General features: G+C 42.5%; 1 protein-coding gene across 1 annotated transcript in view; it reads right to left on the bottom strand.

Moving 5' to 3' along the window:
• HLCS (holocarboxylase synthetase) overlaps positions 1 to 20,191 on the bottom strand; it is a 106,479-nt gene continuing 86,288 nt past the window's right edge. Inside the window, exons 7-11 of the mRNA XM_008933641.4 lie at positions 13,810 to 13,877; positions 12,588 to 12,748; positions 8,457 to 8,571; positions 4,838 to 5,051; positions 1 to 4,124 (exon numbers count right to left, since the gene is read on the bottom strand). Coding sequence (XP_008931889.4) covers positions 3,956 to 4,124; positions 4,838 to 5,051; positions 8,457 to 8,571; positions 12,588 to 12,748; positions 13,810 to 13,877 — 727 coding nt within the window. The 3' untranslated portion in view covers positions 1 to 3,955. The remainder of the gene's footprint in view (positions 4,125 to 4,837; positions 5,052 to 8,456; positions 8,572 to 12,587; positions 12,749 to 13,809; positions 13,878 to 20,191) is intronic.

Genomic DNA, 20,191 nt, shown 5'->3' with positions numbered 1-20,191 from the left:
TCGAGCTGGAGTCCTCTTTTTCTTTTTAGCCACAAAACACAGGGTTTCACAAACAATGGTGCATATTTGAAAATTTATTCCCATCGTGGTTTATATTTGACAATTAAAGTACTATAAAATAAAAGGATTTTTTTTTTATTCAAATTTATTGTATTTTAGCCACGTTGTGTTTCAAAGGAAGACACTTGGGGGACTGCAAATAACACAGAATCACTAATGAGCTACTCAAGCACGACATCAGTTTGCAATTCTTCCCTGCAGTTCTCTTTTCTCCATCATTTTTTGACCTCTGGTCCTTCCTCAGCCCAGATTTAATTTCTTTGGTGTCTGATCAGGGCAGTGCATCACTGCTGCCACTTACACATGCAAATGCTTTTATTAAACCAGTCGCCCCCAGGAATCAGCTCTTTGCAGCACAATGACAGACACTTTTTTATACATATAAAGCTCCTGTATGTTCCAAAGGAGTTGCACAGAGTAATTTTTTAAACTGCTGATGCAGCTGAATCAGGAAAAAGCAAAGAAATAAATTTTTGCACAATGAAGCAGCAGCATAAAGGATTAAACGCTTTAATATTATTTCCAGGTAATAGCCCCTTGATTTGTTGGATATATTTAAAAAATAAAAAAGCTCTGAAGTCTTATAAACCTTTTACTAGAAGCGAGATGTGCTGCTTGAGCTCTTAAACGTTAAGCACATTATTACTTTTTCAAATCTTTGGAAGCAGCTTTGTTGCTGACTGGGCACAACCTGCTCGCCTCCCTCTGAACACACACACGTGCCAACACGCCCAGCAGAAGTTTTCCTATCAATAAACAACCTCCACAAATGTTTTCACAATGAGAAACGTTATAACAGAGTCCAGGAGGGGAAGAAAAAAAAAAAAAATGAAGTCGCAGAAATATGGACGTCGTAATAAATGGGGTTTTTTTGAAAGCACTTCATCAAGAAAATAGTTTAAGATATGACATCAGCCCCACAATGGAAGAGGTGTTTTACTAATCCAGACAGTTGAACGAAATGAAACATTTTCAGTGCATTACTCCTGGGTCTGGAGTTGTCTGATACTCTCCATACCGATGTCCAGAGACACTCTGCACCACATTTGTCTGAGAACAAGAATAACAACCATTTTCCTACAAAAATGTTGTGGCTTTCTGGGCGTGCCAAGTTTGGCACAGGAGGAGTCAGACTCCTGGCTGGGCTTCCCATCTACCTGACAGAGGCTCCTGGGCTTCTCCACAGGAGCAGCTGCTCCTCACAAGGACCTTACTCCAGGAATTCTCCCTGTCTTTGGTTCTTCTGAAGGGGAAGCAACCAAACCCTTCATCCAAAGTCCAGGCAGTTTCCTCAAGAACCACAGGTAAGTTTTGGACATCAGAAGAGGCCACTAAAAAGGCCAAGTGATATTCCCAGAGCACCCAACCTGTGCTCTGGCACACCCAGACTCAAAGATCTTGCTTGTGGAAAGGAAGTTCAATGCTAAGTGTCTTCCTAATGCAAAATTTTTTGGAATAACCTTAAAAATCAAAGTGAGAATAGAACCAGCTCACCATTAAGGCAGCCAGAAAGGAATCCAAAAAGGAACAACAGCAACCAGGAAATGCTGCAGCATTTTGCTCTTAAAAAATCCCTCAGCCACTGAAGGTTTGCAAGTCCATTCTTCCCTCCACACAGGAACATGTTTTATCCTTTTCCTCTGTCATTCTTTGTCCCTTGTGAAGGGAGAAAGAGTTTTAAGGAAGCCATGCAAGCATGACCTGGTTGTTAAATCTCTACAGGCACTTCTCAGTCTCCCTGGAATACGAGCAAAATCCAAGGTGCTTCCCACAGGCACATCCCGCAGTGCCAAAGCCAAAGCAGAGACAGTGTTTTAGCTACAAATATCGGATTAAGGTAAAGTTTTGTAAACCTGTGTTTGGAAAACCAGAACCAGAGCTCTGCTTTCCCCAGCTGACATTGCTCACAAGCTGCCTGAAGGAAAAAGCAGACAATGAGTGAAGATGCACAGGATGTGAGTGTGCATGTGCACACACACACACTTTTTATGTATGTGCATATATGTATATATAAGTTTCTTCTTTTTTATTTAAACTGTATTAAGTCAGACTCGAATTTCACATGATTACAACATGCATCAATATTTAATTCTGAAATAAAGGTAGCTGCCAGAAAATTCTCAGCCCAAAGCCGTTTTGAAAGCCTCTGGTGGGAAAAAGCAAAATCTGGTGTTGGTGTGTATCATTTTAATTATGCCAATTAACAGCTGTCTACACTCCACTGGACAGTCCCATCTAATACTGGTGTGCAGCCTCACATGATCTGGATCATGGGGGAAAACAAACCAGCAGGGACACGAGACAAATCTACTGTGATGTGGAGCATAAAGTCCTAAATGTAACAGGGACAACTTAATTTCTTGCACTTGCTGCAATATGTGAGGATTGGTCAAAACTACCATTACAGACCAGTTTCCTGATTTTAAGACTTCTTGGCTTTGTAACTGAAACAATCTCCTAACATGTTCAGGTTGTTTATGAGGTGAACTTTAACCCCAAACCCCCGTTTCTGGCGTGTAGGCCGTAATTTCCTTTGTGGAAACCAATTTGGCTGATCCACCTCCAGCAGGGACGAGGGAATGGAACAAGCAGTGCTGCCTACTTGAGGAAATGAGACTTGAGGAAACATCACACCTAGGACAAACTTATTTTGCACAGAGTTGTCTGAAGAGCTGTGGTGGCCAAGTCTTGGTGTGAAGGCCCGGGAGAAAAACCCGCCGAGCCGCCGCCGTCGCACGGAAACTCCCACAGGGATGCTCCAGGATGCTTCCCAGTCATGAGCAAGGTGTTGCAACCCATCTGGAACTGGGCAGGCAGCCCCCAAAACGAGCTACTTTCAGGTCAGCTCCTGCTTTTAATGGTTAGCAGCAAACCCAGACGCTCTGCTTTGGGAAAGGGGGTGACCACGGAAGCTGTGGAAGAGAATTCGGACACGGGTGGATGGTGTGTTTTCTCTTTCTCACTGGAGTAGTTCCTTACAGCAGAGAATCTCTCATTTCTTCACTTAATTTCACTGAGATCACAATATAACTACTATCAAATTTTAAGCTAATCAGAGGTTCCCTCTCCTGACTGGGATTCCACAACAACCTTGGGGAGACACTACTCCAGTGGGCTTTTCTTACAGGGGCTAAATCCTCTTGGAAAACTATGATTCAAAGGACACATGAGATGATTTACTTGGATCCAATTGCCTAAGAAGAGCAGAGTGCTAGGAATTTGGATAACCAACCACAGTTCTAAAGTGCTGATGGAATACTCTCCAAAAAACTCAAGGCAGCCACTAGAGTTGTAGACCTGAGACCAAAGCACAGGTTGGTAAATTGTTGCACAGGTCCACATGGAGAAGAACCAAATCAGGAAGGATCTCCACTTAGACCTGAAGTTAAGCACAGTGGTAATCCCAGTAAGTCAGAAATGTATGACGTTCCAGGTGTTTTTAGTGCAGACAACACATAAACCAGAATGCAGTTTAAAAAAAACAGAGTAAAAAAAAAAAGTAAATATTGTCCTGCACTTTGCTAAAGTACAATAAAAACAGAGAGAGACAAAAAGGAACTGTTCAGCCACTTCAGTTTCTCCAATACAGTGTGTAAGTGAAGAGAAAGTTCTGTTCATTGCAAGGGGTTCCTTTGCAACCAGACTCCTCACAAAGAATAGACACTTACAAAGAACGGCAACGTCGGTGTGTTTTAAAGTTAATACAAAAGAATAAAGGTCTTCAGCTATGAGATCACCACCTCTTTTTGAACTGTTGAAGTTATCCACTTCAAAAACCAAAGACAGCAGAAAATCAGAAGGGAAAAAAAAATCAAGCTGCCAACTCCCCTTCCCACCTCTGAGCGAGTTTAGCTGACGGTGCCAAACCCTAAAGAGTCTCCCCTGGTGCTGTGAGTTAATGCTTTGGTACTATGAGGTTTCTCAGCATGTCAAAGGAGTTGCCATCTGGGTGCACAGAATCGATCCCTTTGCCTTCTTGGTGGACTTGCAGGTATCCATAGTCGTCTATCCCGACGATCCAGGCGGTCGGCCCGTCCTCGCTGTGCAGACGGACCTGCTTCCCGCTGGGAACAGGGAGAACCAGGCTGTCAGTGAGGAATGGTGGGCACTGCACAACTCAAAACACCTCAGAGGACTAATCACAGAATGAATCACAGAATGGACTGGAATCTTAGAGATCATCCCGTTCCAAACCCCTGCCACGGGCAGGGACACCTTCCACCACACCAGGTTGCTCAGAGCTCCATCCAGCCTGGCCTTGGACACTTCCAGGGATCCAGGGGCAGCCACAGCTTCTCTGGGCAACCTGTGCCAGGGCCTCACCACCCTCACAGGGAAGGCTTCACCCTCCAGCAGATTATTTTTATTTCCCACTTCACTGGTTCTTTACAGAAAGTGATTTTCAGCAGCATTTTCTATCTGTTTTAATTTCCCTTTGTGGAATGAACAGAGTTGGAGTTAATCCAAACAGTCTATTTTTTTTTTATAGAAGCACAGCAGCTTCATCAATCTCAAAACAAATAATTTTCAACTCCCTTTGTTTGGAGATGATACAAGTAAAATACCTGGGAGCATTCTTGAACTCATGCTAGTATGTTGATTTTTGGGGTGCTACTTTTATTCTCCCTTAAAAATGTACATCCTGATTGGGAGTACATTTTAATTAATTTACTTGTATTAAAGGAAATTTAGTAGAAAAAGTATAAAAAGACAAAATATCCAGCAGTTCTTCTACCAACTTGCTTAAAAGAAAGTCTGAGAAGAACATTATTCTTACCTGTGTACCCAGTACTTGTAGTAACGGGGAAGAATTCCATTGGGCCCCTTCTCCTGAAAAATATCTATGAGCCTCTCCAGCACAGTGACAGTCCTTGCAATGAGACAGTCTGCAGTTAAAGGCTTCAGCTTTGTCCCCTCTTCCTTATTAAATTTCGTGATGAGATCATTGATGCATATGGTGGGGTTGCTGTTATTCACATTAAATCCAAAGCCTGAAGAAGACAAACGAGAAGGATCAAAGGGATGAACACTCTGTTGCCACCAGAGTCACTACTTTATTCAGCTACTCAATAATATTATCCCTAGGGATGTTTCCAGTAGCTGGGGTTTTTTTCAGTCTCTTACACCTTTTAAGTCTTCTTACTCTTGTAGTTACGATTCTCAGTTCAGATTTTACTTGTTCCTTGCCCTCAAAATGCTCTTTAGAATTACAGAAGCGAATCCAGCACAGTCTTTCAACACCACACCATCCTATCAATGAGGGGTGGGAAGATGGTAACTGGCACCTTGGTTACAGCAACATCAAAGTGAGAAATTCTTTCATGTCATCAGCCAACTCACAGTGAACCCCCGATCATACTCTGAGATGGAGTTTCATCTTTCAGTCTAAAACGTAATTCAGAGACCTCTGTGTTTACTACAGTTGGCTGATTGCATTTTCTGGAAACCAAACCTTTTTCACTCAGCTGATAAGCCTTGTTTGGCTTGCTCTGGGAAGCCCAGAAGATTTAACTTTAACTTTGTAAGACTCCAGTTTGCTTAATCTATCCCACCACAGCATATCCTTTAGAAGCCTCAAGTGTCTCGCTGAGATTTCTCCAGCTGGAATAATGTTGGCAGAAAGCCTTTCTTGTTTAAATATGGCTCTTGGGGCCTTTTCTGCTGCCTGCTGGAACAGGTTTCGAGGGATGTAGAGAAATATATTGTATTACCTGTTTATTTTTTTCTCCTAATAATTTGGGTTTTTTTCTCTCCTCAGACATTTGGGATAAAACCCATTGTCTGTCAATCAGTTTTAGACACGATGCTCCTCCATCTGCAAGAAGGTGCAGATGGCCTTGTTTTGTAAATTTGCTATAAATGAGACCATTCATACATGGAAGTAATTTGTGTTAACTGTGAGGAGAAGGATCTCTTCAGTGAAAAGGAGTTTTTGATTTTTAACTAGTTCAGAGAATGCACACAAACAGGGCCCAGTGATACCAGTACCAACACACTGATCCCGTGGAAATGAGCTGAAATGTGTTATTGGAAAGAGATGAAGGAAAATGAACTGGAAAATACTTTGTGCCATGGCAGCAAATCCCAACTCAGCTGTTTCCACTCAACTACAGCACGAGGGAAGAGAGTGCCCGTGGTCCTTAAGCTGTGATTGGTGTTGTGAGGGGGCATCACGGGGTTTTGGGGTCCATCAGCAGGTCAGGCTTCAACCACTGCTCAGCAACTCAAAAACTGAGACACAAGAGACACCTTGAGGTGACAAGCTCAGCTGAGGCACAAGCACCTGGGGATAAACATGGTGGCAAAACACAGCCAGCTAATTTGAGGCATATGAGCTGCTCGGGGCCCTTAGGGGCATCTCTGCAGTGTCCAAGCGAGAAGAGGGAAAAATAACCATTCAGCACCGACCAGCAGTGTGCTGATGTGGCTGATATATCTTCCAGTGCTCGAGCCATCAGCATCTGTGCACTGTTTGGACATGCCTTAGTTGAGGCAGAGGCAGACAGAGGAGTGTCTGCAGGTCACGCACGTTGGCCGTCCCTTGCATTCCACTTGTGCTTGGCTGCCTGCGCCTGCTCCCGGTCTGGCCCTCGCACTCATGGAGTATATTCTTCTGCACAGCTCTCCTCCTGAAAAGTCCTGCCACCCTTGAAGTTCTTAATTTTTAAATTTCCAATCAAAAAAAAAAAATGATTTGGTTTGTTTGGTTTTTTTTTTGAACCAGGTTTAAAAGTACGAACGCGAAGCGCGTCCTCTGCGAGGCCTTGAGCGCCCGTACAGCTGCAAAGGCAGGTTTGTCTCTGGCCTTGTTCTTCTGAGGTAATTCTCAGACAAGGGAAGATTTGAAGAGCTCTGATTTTTATCGTGGTCCTCACATGTGGGATATTCTTCATGAATGCCATGGAAAGAGTGAGTTCAACGACTCCCTCAGCGAGTCTCTGTGCTGGGTGACAAGGTGGGGATCGGGCACAAGGTTGGACTTGATAGTCTTGGAGATCTTTTCCAACCTCAATGATTCAGTGATTCTGTCTAGGTAAGGAATCTGCATGACTGTAGGAAAGGGATGCTGCATCTGGTTTACCTTTCCTGTTGTGGAAGTTGGATCTACCACCACTACTAACATAAGAACTTAGATGCCATGAATCTCCTCAACTGCTCTCAATGACACATCACTGAAAAAAAAGCTCCTTGGATTCATATGTAGCAACTAAGTTTTAATTTTAGAAGCTTCTAGGTGAAAGTAAACTGATGAACAGGTACATCTTTTGTCTATACCCCCCCAAGATAACTCCTATGGATATGAGAGAGAACAGATGCAGAAGGCTTTAATTTGAATTTAATGGTTTGGTGTTTAGGGTAAGAAATAAAAGGTCCAAACCAAATATTTGCATAAGAGATATTCGACATAATGAAATATTTTTTGATCCATTTCTGCTTTTCCTCTGTTAACCAGAACAAGCTCTAGAAAAACATGGAAGCAATAAATGATTAATGGGGCACAGAGAGACTTCTTAAGTGTCTTGGTGTAACTTTCATTCTGTTCATGTGGATTATTTACAAAATGAGGATATAATTGAATAGAAAATGTAATGCCTGGGTATGTTTCACAGGAGGTGATCACTTCAACTGTTTTGCTTGTTTGCACCTCTAAAATTACAGCAGCTTGACAAAAACCACAGATATCATGACCACACTCTCCTTCCAAGACATTTTCCTTATGTTACATTCAAATACAACCCAAATGTTACCATCTTCTTTAACCTTTTAGACTTGCTAAGGAATTTTTCCGACATAGAAGAGACAATTATTTTTGGAACCAGAACCTGGAGCTCTGCTGGCAGGTTTCTAAGCATGTCTGACAGATCTGTGATGCTGCTGGTGAGGGGAAAAACTTCCTTAGCAAACAGCAGGATGATTATCAGACTTGAGATGATAAAAACACCTCAATGGTTAAAAAGATGAAAAACATTACTATGTGTACGTAGCTCGCTCTCTCCTGATTTAAAAGGCATGTTCTTTATTTAGCTATCTGTCATGTTATAAAAAAAAGCAAATAGAAAAAAAAAGGATACAGTTTTTAGCATATTCTACTAGTTTTGCAATAAATCAAGGACAATTTCCCTCTGTCCTGTAATGCTCTTTCTTTGAACTCTGCTACATCAGCCCAAATGCTTGTATTTATGTTTTCCTTGTCAAGCATATGGAATTATTAAGAAGAATGAAAACATTTACTTTTTCTGCTTCCTTTTGATTTAATATTGTGCTTTATTTCCTAATGCCTGCTGTCATTATTTGTTCTCCTCGTTACCATGTGAACTTATACAGACATTATGACAGATTTCTTCAGAAAAAAAGCATTATAGAAAAGCTTGAAAAGCTTGAAAATAGACATTTACCAATCAGTATATGAAATGTTGTTTCAATAAGTGTTGAGTTTACCAGAACTCCACCAAGCTTCATAAGGTCACTGTAGTAAATATCATTTGGCCATTTTACTCGCAGCTCAATATCCTGAAAAAACAAACCCACATAATTAGAAATGTTTTGCTCTTCAATACTCATTATAAGAACACGGCTCATTCATCATTCCATGGTTTATATGGAATCACAGAATGTTTGGGTTGGAAGGGAACTTAAAGATCATTCAGACTCACACCCTGCCATGCGCAGGGACACCTTCCACCAGCCCAGGTTGCTCCAAGCCCTGTCCAACCTGGCCTTGGACACTTCCAGGGATCCAGGGGCAGCCACAGTTTCTCTGGGCAACCTTGGCCAGGGTCTCACCACCTTCACAGCCAAAAATTCCTTCCCAATATCCCATCTAACCTTACTCTCTGGCAGTTTGAAGCCATTCCCCTTGTCCTGTCACTCCAGCCCTTGGAAACAGTCTCTGTTGGCTCTTTCAGGCCCTGCAAGGCCACAATCAGGTCACCCCAAAGCTTCTCCTCTCCAGGCTGAACAATCCCAGCTCTCCCAGCCTTTGCTCCCAGCAGAGCTGCTCCAGCCCTGGGATCCTCTTGGTTCCTGCTCTGGCCTCTCTCCAGCAGCTCCATGTCCTTGCTGGGCTGTTCCCCAGGGCTGGAGCAGCTCTGCAGGGGGGTCTCACCTGAGGGGGCAGAAGGGCAGAATTTTCTCTACCTCTTTGCCACACCAAATGTGATACTGTGAACTGCTCTTCATAATGAGAATCTATTTAAGTGCTCCACAAATGTTACTGAAAACATCACAGTAACATGGTGACAAATGAGGATGGCACTGTCAGGGAAAAATTTTACTAAAAAAATAAATAAAAAAAAATATATATAAGATAAAAAAACACTTAGAGTGACCAAAAGGGGGACTAAAGATACTAGAGGCTGTCAGTCTCAAAATGGTGAGGTTTTATAGAATAATTTCCTTCATTCATGAGAGCTTATTAAAGATTCAAAAGATTTACTCAAGACAGATGCAAACTGAGGCTCGGTGCTGATAAACAACCAGGGGAAGCCCCAAATAACATCCCCACTCTCCTCGAGGACCCTTCCAGACTCCAAAGAGACAATGACATCCTGAATTTCCGAAAGGAAATTTAGCAGACAGGAGAAATTCCAGTTCACAACCGGATAAATAACTCCACTAATGTCCTAAATATATTCAGGCTTTCGGCAGCGACGCTCGAGCTGGAAACACAAACTGTGCTGTGTGACACCGTTCCAGCCAAATAGAGAAGGTTTTGTTGAAACCACAGAAACTGAGTTGAACTTTGCACTGGCTACTTAAACACAGAAAGAAAGCAAATGTGCTTCCTGCAGCTTGAAAAACTGCACATGACTGTGTCCCCAGGGGCAAATTATGAGAGGTGCTCCAGGACTACAAGAGTCGCGTTCCCTCCTATTGTAGATTACGAAATCCCTTTACAGGATGTGTGAAAACTGCACCTGGGTCCATGTCTACTTTCCTGACAGATTTAAAGGCCAGAGAGGAGTCCATTACACGTTCATTGACAGGAAATACTACCTGATTTTGCTATCAAAGCAGTCTCAGGTTCGCTATGGAAAACGACTTGACTCCCCGCGCTGGGAAAAGGTTTATAGAAGACTCCCGAGACACGTGAAGTATGACACAGTTAAATGGTATTATCAGTGATAAAAGGTCTTCTGTAGAGCTACCCAGTAGATCTGACTCGAGGAAAACATAACACCTGTAAGACACCAGGCAGTAGCTCTGTGACTGAAGTGACAACAAGCAGGAAGAAGAGCCGAGTCAGCCGGGTGTTCTCGGGGTGTCCATCACACAGCAGAGGCTTCGCCCCAGAATGTATTCCCAAGGTACCACACGATGGTAAAGAAATGATGGATGTCACAAAATATGCTGGAAACGGAGCATGTTCTTATCTTCACTCACTAGAGAGATGTCTGCTGTCCTCAGAATGGGAAAGCAAAGCTTTCTCTTGATGTGAGGCCCATTTGGATCTGCAGCATCAACATCCCACAGTGAAACTTCCAACCACAGAGCTGTCAGATTTGCTCTGTGAGGGCACAGAACAAAGGCCTCAGGTGCTGCTTCTTTAGCAGAGTCAATAATCCTGGCGATCCTAAAAATGATGCCTGGTTGATAAACTGAGATGTGGTAACTCGGGTTTTTGAATGGAAATCCTCAAATGGACTTTGAGGAGAGTGAAGGACATTAAAGTGTGTTAATGTGTTATTAAGATTCTGACATACTCCAGCAGAGGGATGGAAATTTGGAGGAGAGAATGAAGCCTCTGGGGTCCTCAGCAGAGCAAGGACATGGAGCTGTTGGAGAGAGCCCAGAGGAGGCACCAGGATGATCAGAGGGATTAGGCAGCTCTGCTGGGAGGAAAGGCTGGGAGAGCTGGGATTGTTCAGCCTGGAGAAGGGAAGGCTTTGGGGTGACCTGATTGTGGCCTTCCAGGACCTGAAGGAGCTCCAGGAAAGATGGAGAGAGACTATTTCCAAAGGCCTGGAGTGACAGGATGAGGGAGAATGGCTTCACACTGACAGAGAGTAGGGTTAGATGGGATACTGGGAAGGAATTCTTGGCTGTGAGGGTGGGGAGGGCCTGACCCAGGTTGCCCAGAGAAGCTGTGGCTGCCCCTGGATCCCTGGAAGTGTCTGGCTGGTTGGAGCTCTGAGCAACCTGGGCTAGTGGAAGGTGTCCCTGCCCATGGCAGGGGATGGAACTGGATGATCTTTAATGCCCCTTCCAACCCAAACCCAAACTCTATGATTCCACAGCTCGTTTTTTGCAGCGACTGCAGTTGGCACGACATGGGCAGAAAGAAAAGCCCTGCCCAACCTACACCAAAGAGGAAATTTAAGCATTGAGATTCTGATAAATTTTTGAATTTCCTTGCATTAATTTGAGTCCTGTCCCCTAACATTAGTTTCACCCATTGCTGATGTCCTCTCAAGTTCAGTACTTCCCTCCTGGTCACAGCTCTTGCTGTGCCCATATTGTAGGTACAGTACATGCATTACTGCCACATACTATTTTTACATCCATATTTAGTACTTCAGTCACCCTTCTCCTCTTGAATGGAACAAAGCTAAAAATGCCACAGCACACCAGGGTAGGCACACAGAAGGAAAACCACCTCCATTCATAAATTAGCTCCTTCCCCAGCCAGCCTCATGCTTTATAAAACTAACTCTTGTCCCCCCTATTTTAAATGGTTAAAGTGTTCACTCTAAGCAAATATTTTATATTGCAAATTTTAGCCTGAAGCATTTTGTTTTTATGGTCAGGTTATGAAGCACTGAAGTTAGAAGGTTTTAATAGAAAGGCTGACAGACCCTAAACTACAGCAAAGCTACTGGGTGCCACTATAATAAAGTTCATGTGTAAATGTGTATAAGTCATTGATTTTCTGTAATATAGGAAACATATGCTTTAGTTAACTACTTCTGTAAAATACCAAAGTTTTATAGTTAGCAAATATTAGGAAATGGTAACATTAAAAAGGAGATATATGAGGTGATGAAGAAGACTGGTTCTTCATTTTAATACTGATGACAGGACACTTGATTCCCTCTCGAGAGCAATACTCCTAAGTTCTTGCCTTAGAAATCAGTTTTCAACCTTAAACAAGGGTTGGAAAAATCCTTTAAAAGGGATAAAGTGACCACTGAAACAGCACAAACAAAAAAAGGCGGCAAAGGATTTGTCAGTTTTATTCATTTTTCCCTCCTCCTTCTTCCCCAACCCCTTCAAAATCAAACCAAATTAACTCGAAATTGTTGGGCAAACAAAATGGATTTTTTTCTTTACTGCTGAGGACTGAGGCTTAAGTTTCATAAGATTATGAGTGCAATGAGTGGAGTGCACTTAATCAGCTCAGCAAAAGACATATGTACACTAGATTTCTGAAAACATACAAATAATCAAATGTTATCAAGGTTAAGTTTGTCACTATCTTAGTGCTGAAGAACTATACTCTGCATTCAATCTATTCTACACATAGAAGACACAGTTAAAACCTGAATTCAGTGGAAAGAGGAATTTTGAGATAAATTAGAATGACATACCTCATATCCTGGTATTGATCTAACTGACTCCACCACTGCCAGAGACACCAGGTGCTGAATAAAAGGAATTCTCTGGCCTAGGTTGGAATGCAGGGGAATGGTGATATGCAGAGTGGACAGAGCACAGCCCATGGGACTGAGCCAAACATTCCCACCACGACCTGGGGAGGGAGACAGAAAAAGGGAACTTCAACTCAAGAAAAAGAGTATTTTAAAAAAAACCATCACTTTGTGAATGTAGGGAAGGATTCAACAGTATCCATCCAAGAATCTCCCATAAGTCCTGCAATGAGTTTACAAACTAATTTTGAAAGAAGAAGGGTTAAAGTGCAAAGCTTTTTCTTCAAAAAAACCCAGCAGTTTGTTTAATGTTCTCATCCCTGGAAGTGTCCAAGGCCAGGTTGGATGGAGCAAGATGATCTCTAAGGTCTGTTCCAACCCAGGCCATGCCAGGATTCTCTCCTATAATTCTAATGTACAAGTTGCTGCTCCATTTCCCAGTATGTCCTAAATGACTTGCTCCCAGGGTTTCCCTGGTCTCTGGTGCCACTCACATTTAATAAAATCTTGCCTTGTTGAAGTGAAGAAGCATTTGTGAAGCTGCTCTGAGTGCCCCTAGAAACCCACCCACACTGGGAATGAACTCCACATGAGCCAGACCTGCCCTGAGAGCCAGGTGAGCATCTTGACACAGATCTGTGCTCAGAAAAGCTTATCAGGCCAGAAACTGTGCTCTTCTGATAAAATAAACGTGGCTTTTAAAGAAATGCTAGAAGCTTTCTGGGCAAGAAACAGGACTTGCTCACATTTATCTGCAAAAGACTGTTCAGGTAGGTCCTGCAGACTCAAGAAACCTCTCAGAACAAGTCAAGACCAAGTTTTGTTCCAGTTAAGTCAGAAAGGAGTTCTGCTGTGGAACTCTGACTTGGATTACACTAAATGTACTGATGGCAGTTTCCATGACTGGGGAGACATTTTGGCAGCAACTAGGAGACCACTAAATCATCTCTGCAGAAGCCACCAAGCATCCTGAAAATGTTTATTTTGGTCTCTGTGTACTTAGGTTTTGAGTTTGAATCCTCAGTTCAAGCAGGAGGAGAAGAAGACACGATTATCCTGTAGATTACATTATCAAAAATAATCTTTGAGGTAGCTAGATGACATTAAGATGCCCTATTTCATCTATTTAATATACATTTTTTAGCACTAGAAGGGAACTTACCTTTCCCTTGTGTTTGTCGAACAGCAACTGCTATTAAACCCATCTCCTCAGGCACGTCCAACATTAACCTGCCAATTAGGGAAAAAAAAAACACACTCATGTGCTTATCAGCTGCAACACTAAGCTACATTCATGAAAATCTTGGGCTTAAATATCAGGTAATATTTTATGTTAACGTTGCACCACCATTTATCCGCTTTCGGGTAACATCTACTCTCGACCAAAACCCATTAGAATATTAAAAATTGATTAACTGAAAAATGATAATGTAAAGCATTGCTGCATCCATCACACTTCAGAGCCATAGTTCATTTAAGGTGCCTTCTGATAACACACGTTTTGTATTTCTTCACTTTTTCCTGGAGTGTTCATTTTTTTTTTTTTTTTTTTGCTGTCGTATCTTCAGGAAGTGACAACCAGCAATTCCAGACATTTGTTTCTACTTACAGCAAATTTTTGTTCATACTACAAAATATAAGAGCAGCAGTTTCTGATTATTTAGAAAACCAATATGGTGGCAATAAAGCAGTTTAAAAGATACACTATCCCCTGAGAACTAATTATGATTTAACTACAGTAAATAAATCTACACCTTCTGAGAACTCTAGAGAACACTGGCTTATTTTAGGCTTGTGTTCTGCTTTTAAAATAGTTTCACTTAAAAGAATACTAACTTTCCTCTGGGGATAAGTAGAAAGTGCACTTTAACACCACCAAATGAGTCAATGCTAGACTTGAAAAAAAAAAAGAAAAAAAGAAAAAACCCTACTGTGAGAACTTCATTCAAGCCACTTTAAACCAGATCTGAACTGTACCCACGATCCTCCTCCATTTCACATTTTCAGGAAGGGTTATTTAACAGATAAAACATATTCAACATACTCCCTCTTAATTTCTGAGAGGTGTTTTAGGGTCTGGAATCAAGCAAGGACCTGCTGTGAGCAGAAGTGTCCCCCCACTGCCCACAGACATGTCTTTGTGCAGGTGACAAGCTGAGGAACCATCCATCCCTCCCGCTCCACACGTTCTAAAACGGGGCATCAGTAACTCGTGGAGGTGCCAAAACACAAGAAACCCCAAGGTTTCAGAATATCTTTCAAAGGACTGACTTGCCTGCACGATGATCAAAGGGGTTATTGGAGGGCCCAAGCAAAGCCTGGGCCACAAATGCCTCTGCTAATTACAAATCACAGAATCGTGGGGTGGTTTGGGTTGGAAGGGACCTTAAAGATCAGCTCGTTGCCACCCCCTGCCCTGGGCAGGGACACACAAACCAACAGAAGCTGTGACAGGCTCCACAATGTTGTGTCTCTATAACTTCTGGCCTCTGAACCATCACTGGAGTGGCTCAAATGACTCAAGAAGAGAAATTCAAACAACGCTGGAGTTTAGCTTGACAAGGCCAAGTACAGGTAAAACACAAGGCTCAGACAGCAGTGGCACATCTATTCCTTCAGTAAATCCACCACAGGGAGATGATTCCCCTGCACACAAAATTCCCACCAGTAGTGACAGAATCACAGAATCATCAAGGCTGAAAGAGCCCTTCAGGGTCACCCAGTCCCACCCTGACCCAGCACCACCACAATCATCCCTAATCCATGTCCCCAAGGGCCACATCCAGGCACTTCCAGACACAGGGACTCCACCACCTCCCTGGGACACTTATTCCAAGGCCTGACCACTCCTGCAAGGAAAAATTGTTTCTAATCTCTGATCTGAACCTGCCCTGGTGCAGTTTGAGGCCATTTCCTCTCCTCCTTTCCCTTGGGACATGGCAGCAGAGCCCGACCCCCCTCCCTGCCCCCTCCTGTCAGGGAGTTGGGGAGAGCAATGAGGTCCCCCCTGAGCCTCCTCTTCTCCAGATAAACCCCCCCAGCTCCCTCAGCTGCTCCTCACAGGACATGTTCTCCAGACCCTTCCCCAGCTCCGTTTCTTTTCCCTGGACACGCTCCAGCCCCTCACGGAGAAAATCCCCCAAAGCTCACGAGGCTTCATCCCTGTCTTCTGGGAACAGCCTGATTTCAGTCACAACACCAAGTTCATGGTTTTGCAACATGAAAATCTGATTTAAATTTGGAAGCACAGTTAGGAAGAGATTACAGGCTTTGTTGAAACACACTGATGTCTGTTACTTCTCCATTCACATATCTGTCTTTAAATAGGAGGGAAAAAAAAGGAAAAAGCCATGTGCTGCCATGATGGGAGGAAAACAAACAGAGCAGGAAAAAAGTTAATTAGGAATCCAAAAACACAGGCTCTGCACCAAAGAGATATGATTAACAGAACACATGAATGCAGCTATTAAAGGCTTGGCAGCAGGTAACAACATATTAAATGGAGAGACTGAGGTTGTACTTTCAAGGGTCATGAAGAAATTCTTTAAAGGACACAACATGGGGAAGTTGTTAATACTCAGACTGATACAGCAAGAGACAGATAGATTTAGTTTTACTACTTCCTGAGATTGTGCTGGAATTACTGTGAAGCCTCTGATAATAAAAATCTCCACTCAACCACCCTCTGCTCCCCCCAAACTTCAGAGCTTTGGAAATTGTGTGTGTGCTTGTTAGTTCTTTTTTTCTGGGGAGAAACAACTTGGATTTCCCTTACCAGAAAGATTAACTGTACGTGCACTTTTTTACATATTGACTTCCCTTCTTCTCTTTCAACTTAATCAGTTGCAGCTTTAACAATTTAGTTTTTCTGCAGTGACTTAATCACAGTGCTCACCACATTTTCTCCCCAAAAACTTTTTCCTTCGAGAAACTCTCTGGTTTGGTTTTTTTTTTTTTTTGTTTGTTTTTTTTTGTGCTCATTAACTTGCTCTACATATCAAGTCAAAAGACCACATTGAGACAGAAGAGTAGGGAAACATGAAATATCTGAAGGCAAATTTACCCATCAGGAAGAATATCAGATGGCATTTATATGATGGTTGAAGATGATACTGGAATTTTATGTAAATTCTTCTTTTCTGCTTTGAACATTTTTGTGGTGTTTTCCAAAATGTGGGCAAGGCACTTTCAGTATTCAAGGATATTAAACCAGTTGAAAAATTAAGACAGAGATACTAATTTTTCAAACAAACACCCTCCTCCCCACCCTGCAGTGCACACTGAGAATGCTGTCAAGAGTAATAAACAATACTTAATTGTTTTATAGACATTTCAAGTGTAAGGAGGACTCCTGGCCAGTCAACACAATGAACTTTCATCCTACAAGAACGTAAAGTGGGAATTGAAACCACAAAAACCTATGTTTGAATAATGTTAACGGCCTGACAACCATAAATTTCATTGATGTTGTGGGTTTAAGATTGAAACTCTCATTAATGCATCCTGCTGTGTTACAGTATTGCAGAGGTATTCCAACAGGCAGCATTGCATTCCAGATGTTCAAATACCTGGGCACCAGAGGGGGGGAGTTATGACCAGATTTCTCCCTCCCCTTCAAGTTCCTTGTCTGAAAATCTCACTCTCAAATAGCTTGTTTATAGAATATTATAAAAGCAACACACACACACAAATCCTTTCAATTTTTAGTCAAATTGAGCTGAGTTACTCAAGGCTTTCTTTGCCCTGGTCTTCACCAACAAGGTCTTCCAGGCCTTTCCACACATAGACAGGGTTCAGGGAGAAGAGGAAACACCAACAGCAGGAAAGGACCGATCCCATAAATCTCCTTTCAAGGGAAACCTTGACTCATTCAAGTCCATGAGAGCAAATGGGATGGATCTGGGAGTGCTGGCTGAGGGCACATCAAGCTCTTCCATCACCAGGGTCATGGACATCAGGGGAAGTCCCACATGAATGGAGAAGGGGAAACATCTTCAAGACGTTCTTTCACAGCACCCTCGTATCCCAGTCCAGCCATTGTGGTCCAGATGGATGAACCACCAGATGAGCAAAGAGTGTTTGGATTCTGGGATTGAAAAGCAATGGTTTGTGCTCCACCTCTAGGCTGGAGACAACTGCAGTTCCTCAGGGGTTTACCCTAAGGCTGGTCCTATCTAATGTCTTAATTAGGATAAAAAGGAAATAAAGACAAAAGGAAATGAGGAAATACAGGAGGAAATGGCATGAACTTCAATCAAATTTGTGAATAACATTGAACTATGAGGATAACTAGACACTGGAAGAGGATGCCCAGAGAGGTTGTGGAGGTTCTAAAGATCTGACTGGAAAAAGCCCTGAGCAAGTTGGTTTGAGTTAATTGTTGACCCCGCTTAAAAAGAAGGAGGTTGGTCTAGAGACCTCCAGGGATCCTTTCCAATCTGAGTGATCCTTTAATTCCAGAAAATGTACAGAAACTTGTTATCTCTGGTGTTTCCAGTAGTCATTTAGGTTTGGTTGAAACCAGTCAGAACCAGCCACTAACTACTAATTACTAAAATAGCAATTTAGCCCCAAGGCTGTTCACTGGAATCCCATACCCCAGGCAGGATCCTGAAGTCATTTTCACACTCTCTTACTAGCCTAAATATTTAAATTTATTCATCTTCCACTTTCCATGAAGCATTTTATACATGCCCAGGTGCAACCTGAAGGCTCCCAGAAGATTGACCCCCCCAGGTGAGACAAGTAGAACACCTAAACTGTTAATCCCACTGAGTTTTATTTCAATGATAGGAATCTCCCCATTCCACACTTAAAACCGTGCCTAAATCCAGCAGGAAAAATATATGCCAGAACACACTGTGCCATGAATGCACTCTTCTGTTCCATTGCAAAAATTCTGAGCTTCTTTGCACTTTCTAGTGGGGTCCCCTATAGAAATGTTAGTACAGAAAGGGCCATTTAGTGTCAAATTCTCCTTGAACTCCTTGGATATGCCAAAGTCCTGCATCAGTGAGAAAAAAGCATTAAGGGATTACAATGTCCCAGCCATGGGGAAAAGTAAAAAATTACAAAAAAAAATAGTAAAAATAAGGAGTGGAACCTTGGACACCTGGTTTCTTGTACCTTCCCTTCAAGAAATCCTACAAAAAGAAGATTGTCCTGTACTAGACACGACATTCTCAGCAAGGAATTACAGATGAGCAACTTCTAGGTGGTTAAATCTCCGGGAGCAGTGCAGTAATAACAACACAGTTCCAAGGAAAGTGCAGGATGTAGGAAGCCTGGGAGGAGGGCAAAGTTGTGGGAGTTATTTTTCAGCTGGACCGACGCTCTGATCTGGCTCACCATAAATGAACTCTGCTGCTGGCAAAAGGGAAACAACACTGAAAGATGTCAGTGGATGGAAGGGAAGACTAAACCACCTCTTTCTTCCCACCCATGTACTTCTGCTTGATTTAAATGACAATATTTTGGCCTTGGATTAGTCCATGTTTTGCTTGTGGAATTGCTTTGACAATCGGGCCTCCTGCACAGGCAGGAGAGTAGAACTCTACCATTAAACCCTCATTTTTTCTGCTCACTGCATTTTTCAGCTGGTAATTTTCTTGTCTCTCTATTTTTACACCAGATATTTTATAATTAGTCCTTTGTGTATGTTTATAGGCTTTTCCTCTTTTAAAAAAAAGAAAGAAAAAAAGAGAATTTTAAAACACAGTACCATACAGCCAAAGGTGTCAGGAAACATACCCAAATAAGAAAGGACTCCAAAAAATTAGTTTGCCAACAAAATGCCAGTAAAATTTGAAACCTTGGTTCAGACACACTGGTAATGTTCCAAAACTGCAAACTTAAAGAACTTCTTTATTCAGTAAATCAGCTTCTCTGTGAATATCATCAAGACCACAAAGTTACAGTAAAAAGGGGAGTTTCCAAGGGAGATGTGAAGAGAGTTTAGGAGTTTGTTTCAATTTGTAATTTGAAAAGTAAAAACTTCTGCTGTTTTGAGCAGTTTATTTCATTTTTTTCCCTATGGTAAGCAATCTTTTCAATTCATGGCCTTTCTTTACTTGAAAAAGCTACCTGAAGCATCTCCCCAAATTAACATGGGATAAATGGAAAAGAAAGAGATAAGAAACAGGACTCCAGAGCCAAGATTTAAGAAATAGAATGGTTACGGGGAATGCAGAGAAACGTATTTATCATAACATGGTATGAGTAGAATCTTCAGACTGGAATTAAGATTCATAAACATATTGATGAAAAGCAGATCTAACCCCTCCTGTCCAAAGTGAAACACGGTAAGGATGCTGTGAAGGATTTCAAACATGCCCATCAGTGCAGGCCGTGGTGGTGCCACTTTTAGCAGGGATCTCATCACACTTCACTGGAGCCACGAGCCCAGGACTGGGCCAAGAGCAAGGTCTTGACCCTGGGATCAATCCAGGCTGGGGATGAGCAGATGGAGCAGCCCTGGGAGAAGGCCCTGGGGGTGCTGGTGGGGGAGAGGCTGGACATGGCCCAGCCCAGACCCCCCCGTGCCC

Source organism: Manacus vitellinus, unplaced genomic scaffold, assembly GCF_001715985.3.
Source record: "Manacus vitellinus isolate BGI_N305 unplaced genomic scaffold, ASM171598v3 scaffold_86_pilon, whole genome shotgun sequence".
Taxonomy (NCBI): domain Eukaryota; kingdom Metazoa; phylum Chordata; class Aves; order Passeriformes; family Pipridae; genus Manacus; species Manacus vitellinus.
The sequence above is the reverse complement of the archived record's forward strand: the minus strand, read 5'-3'. Positions and strand labels throughout refer to the sequence as shown.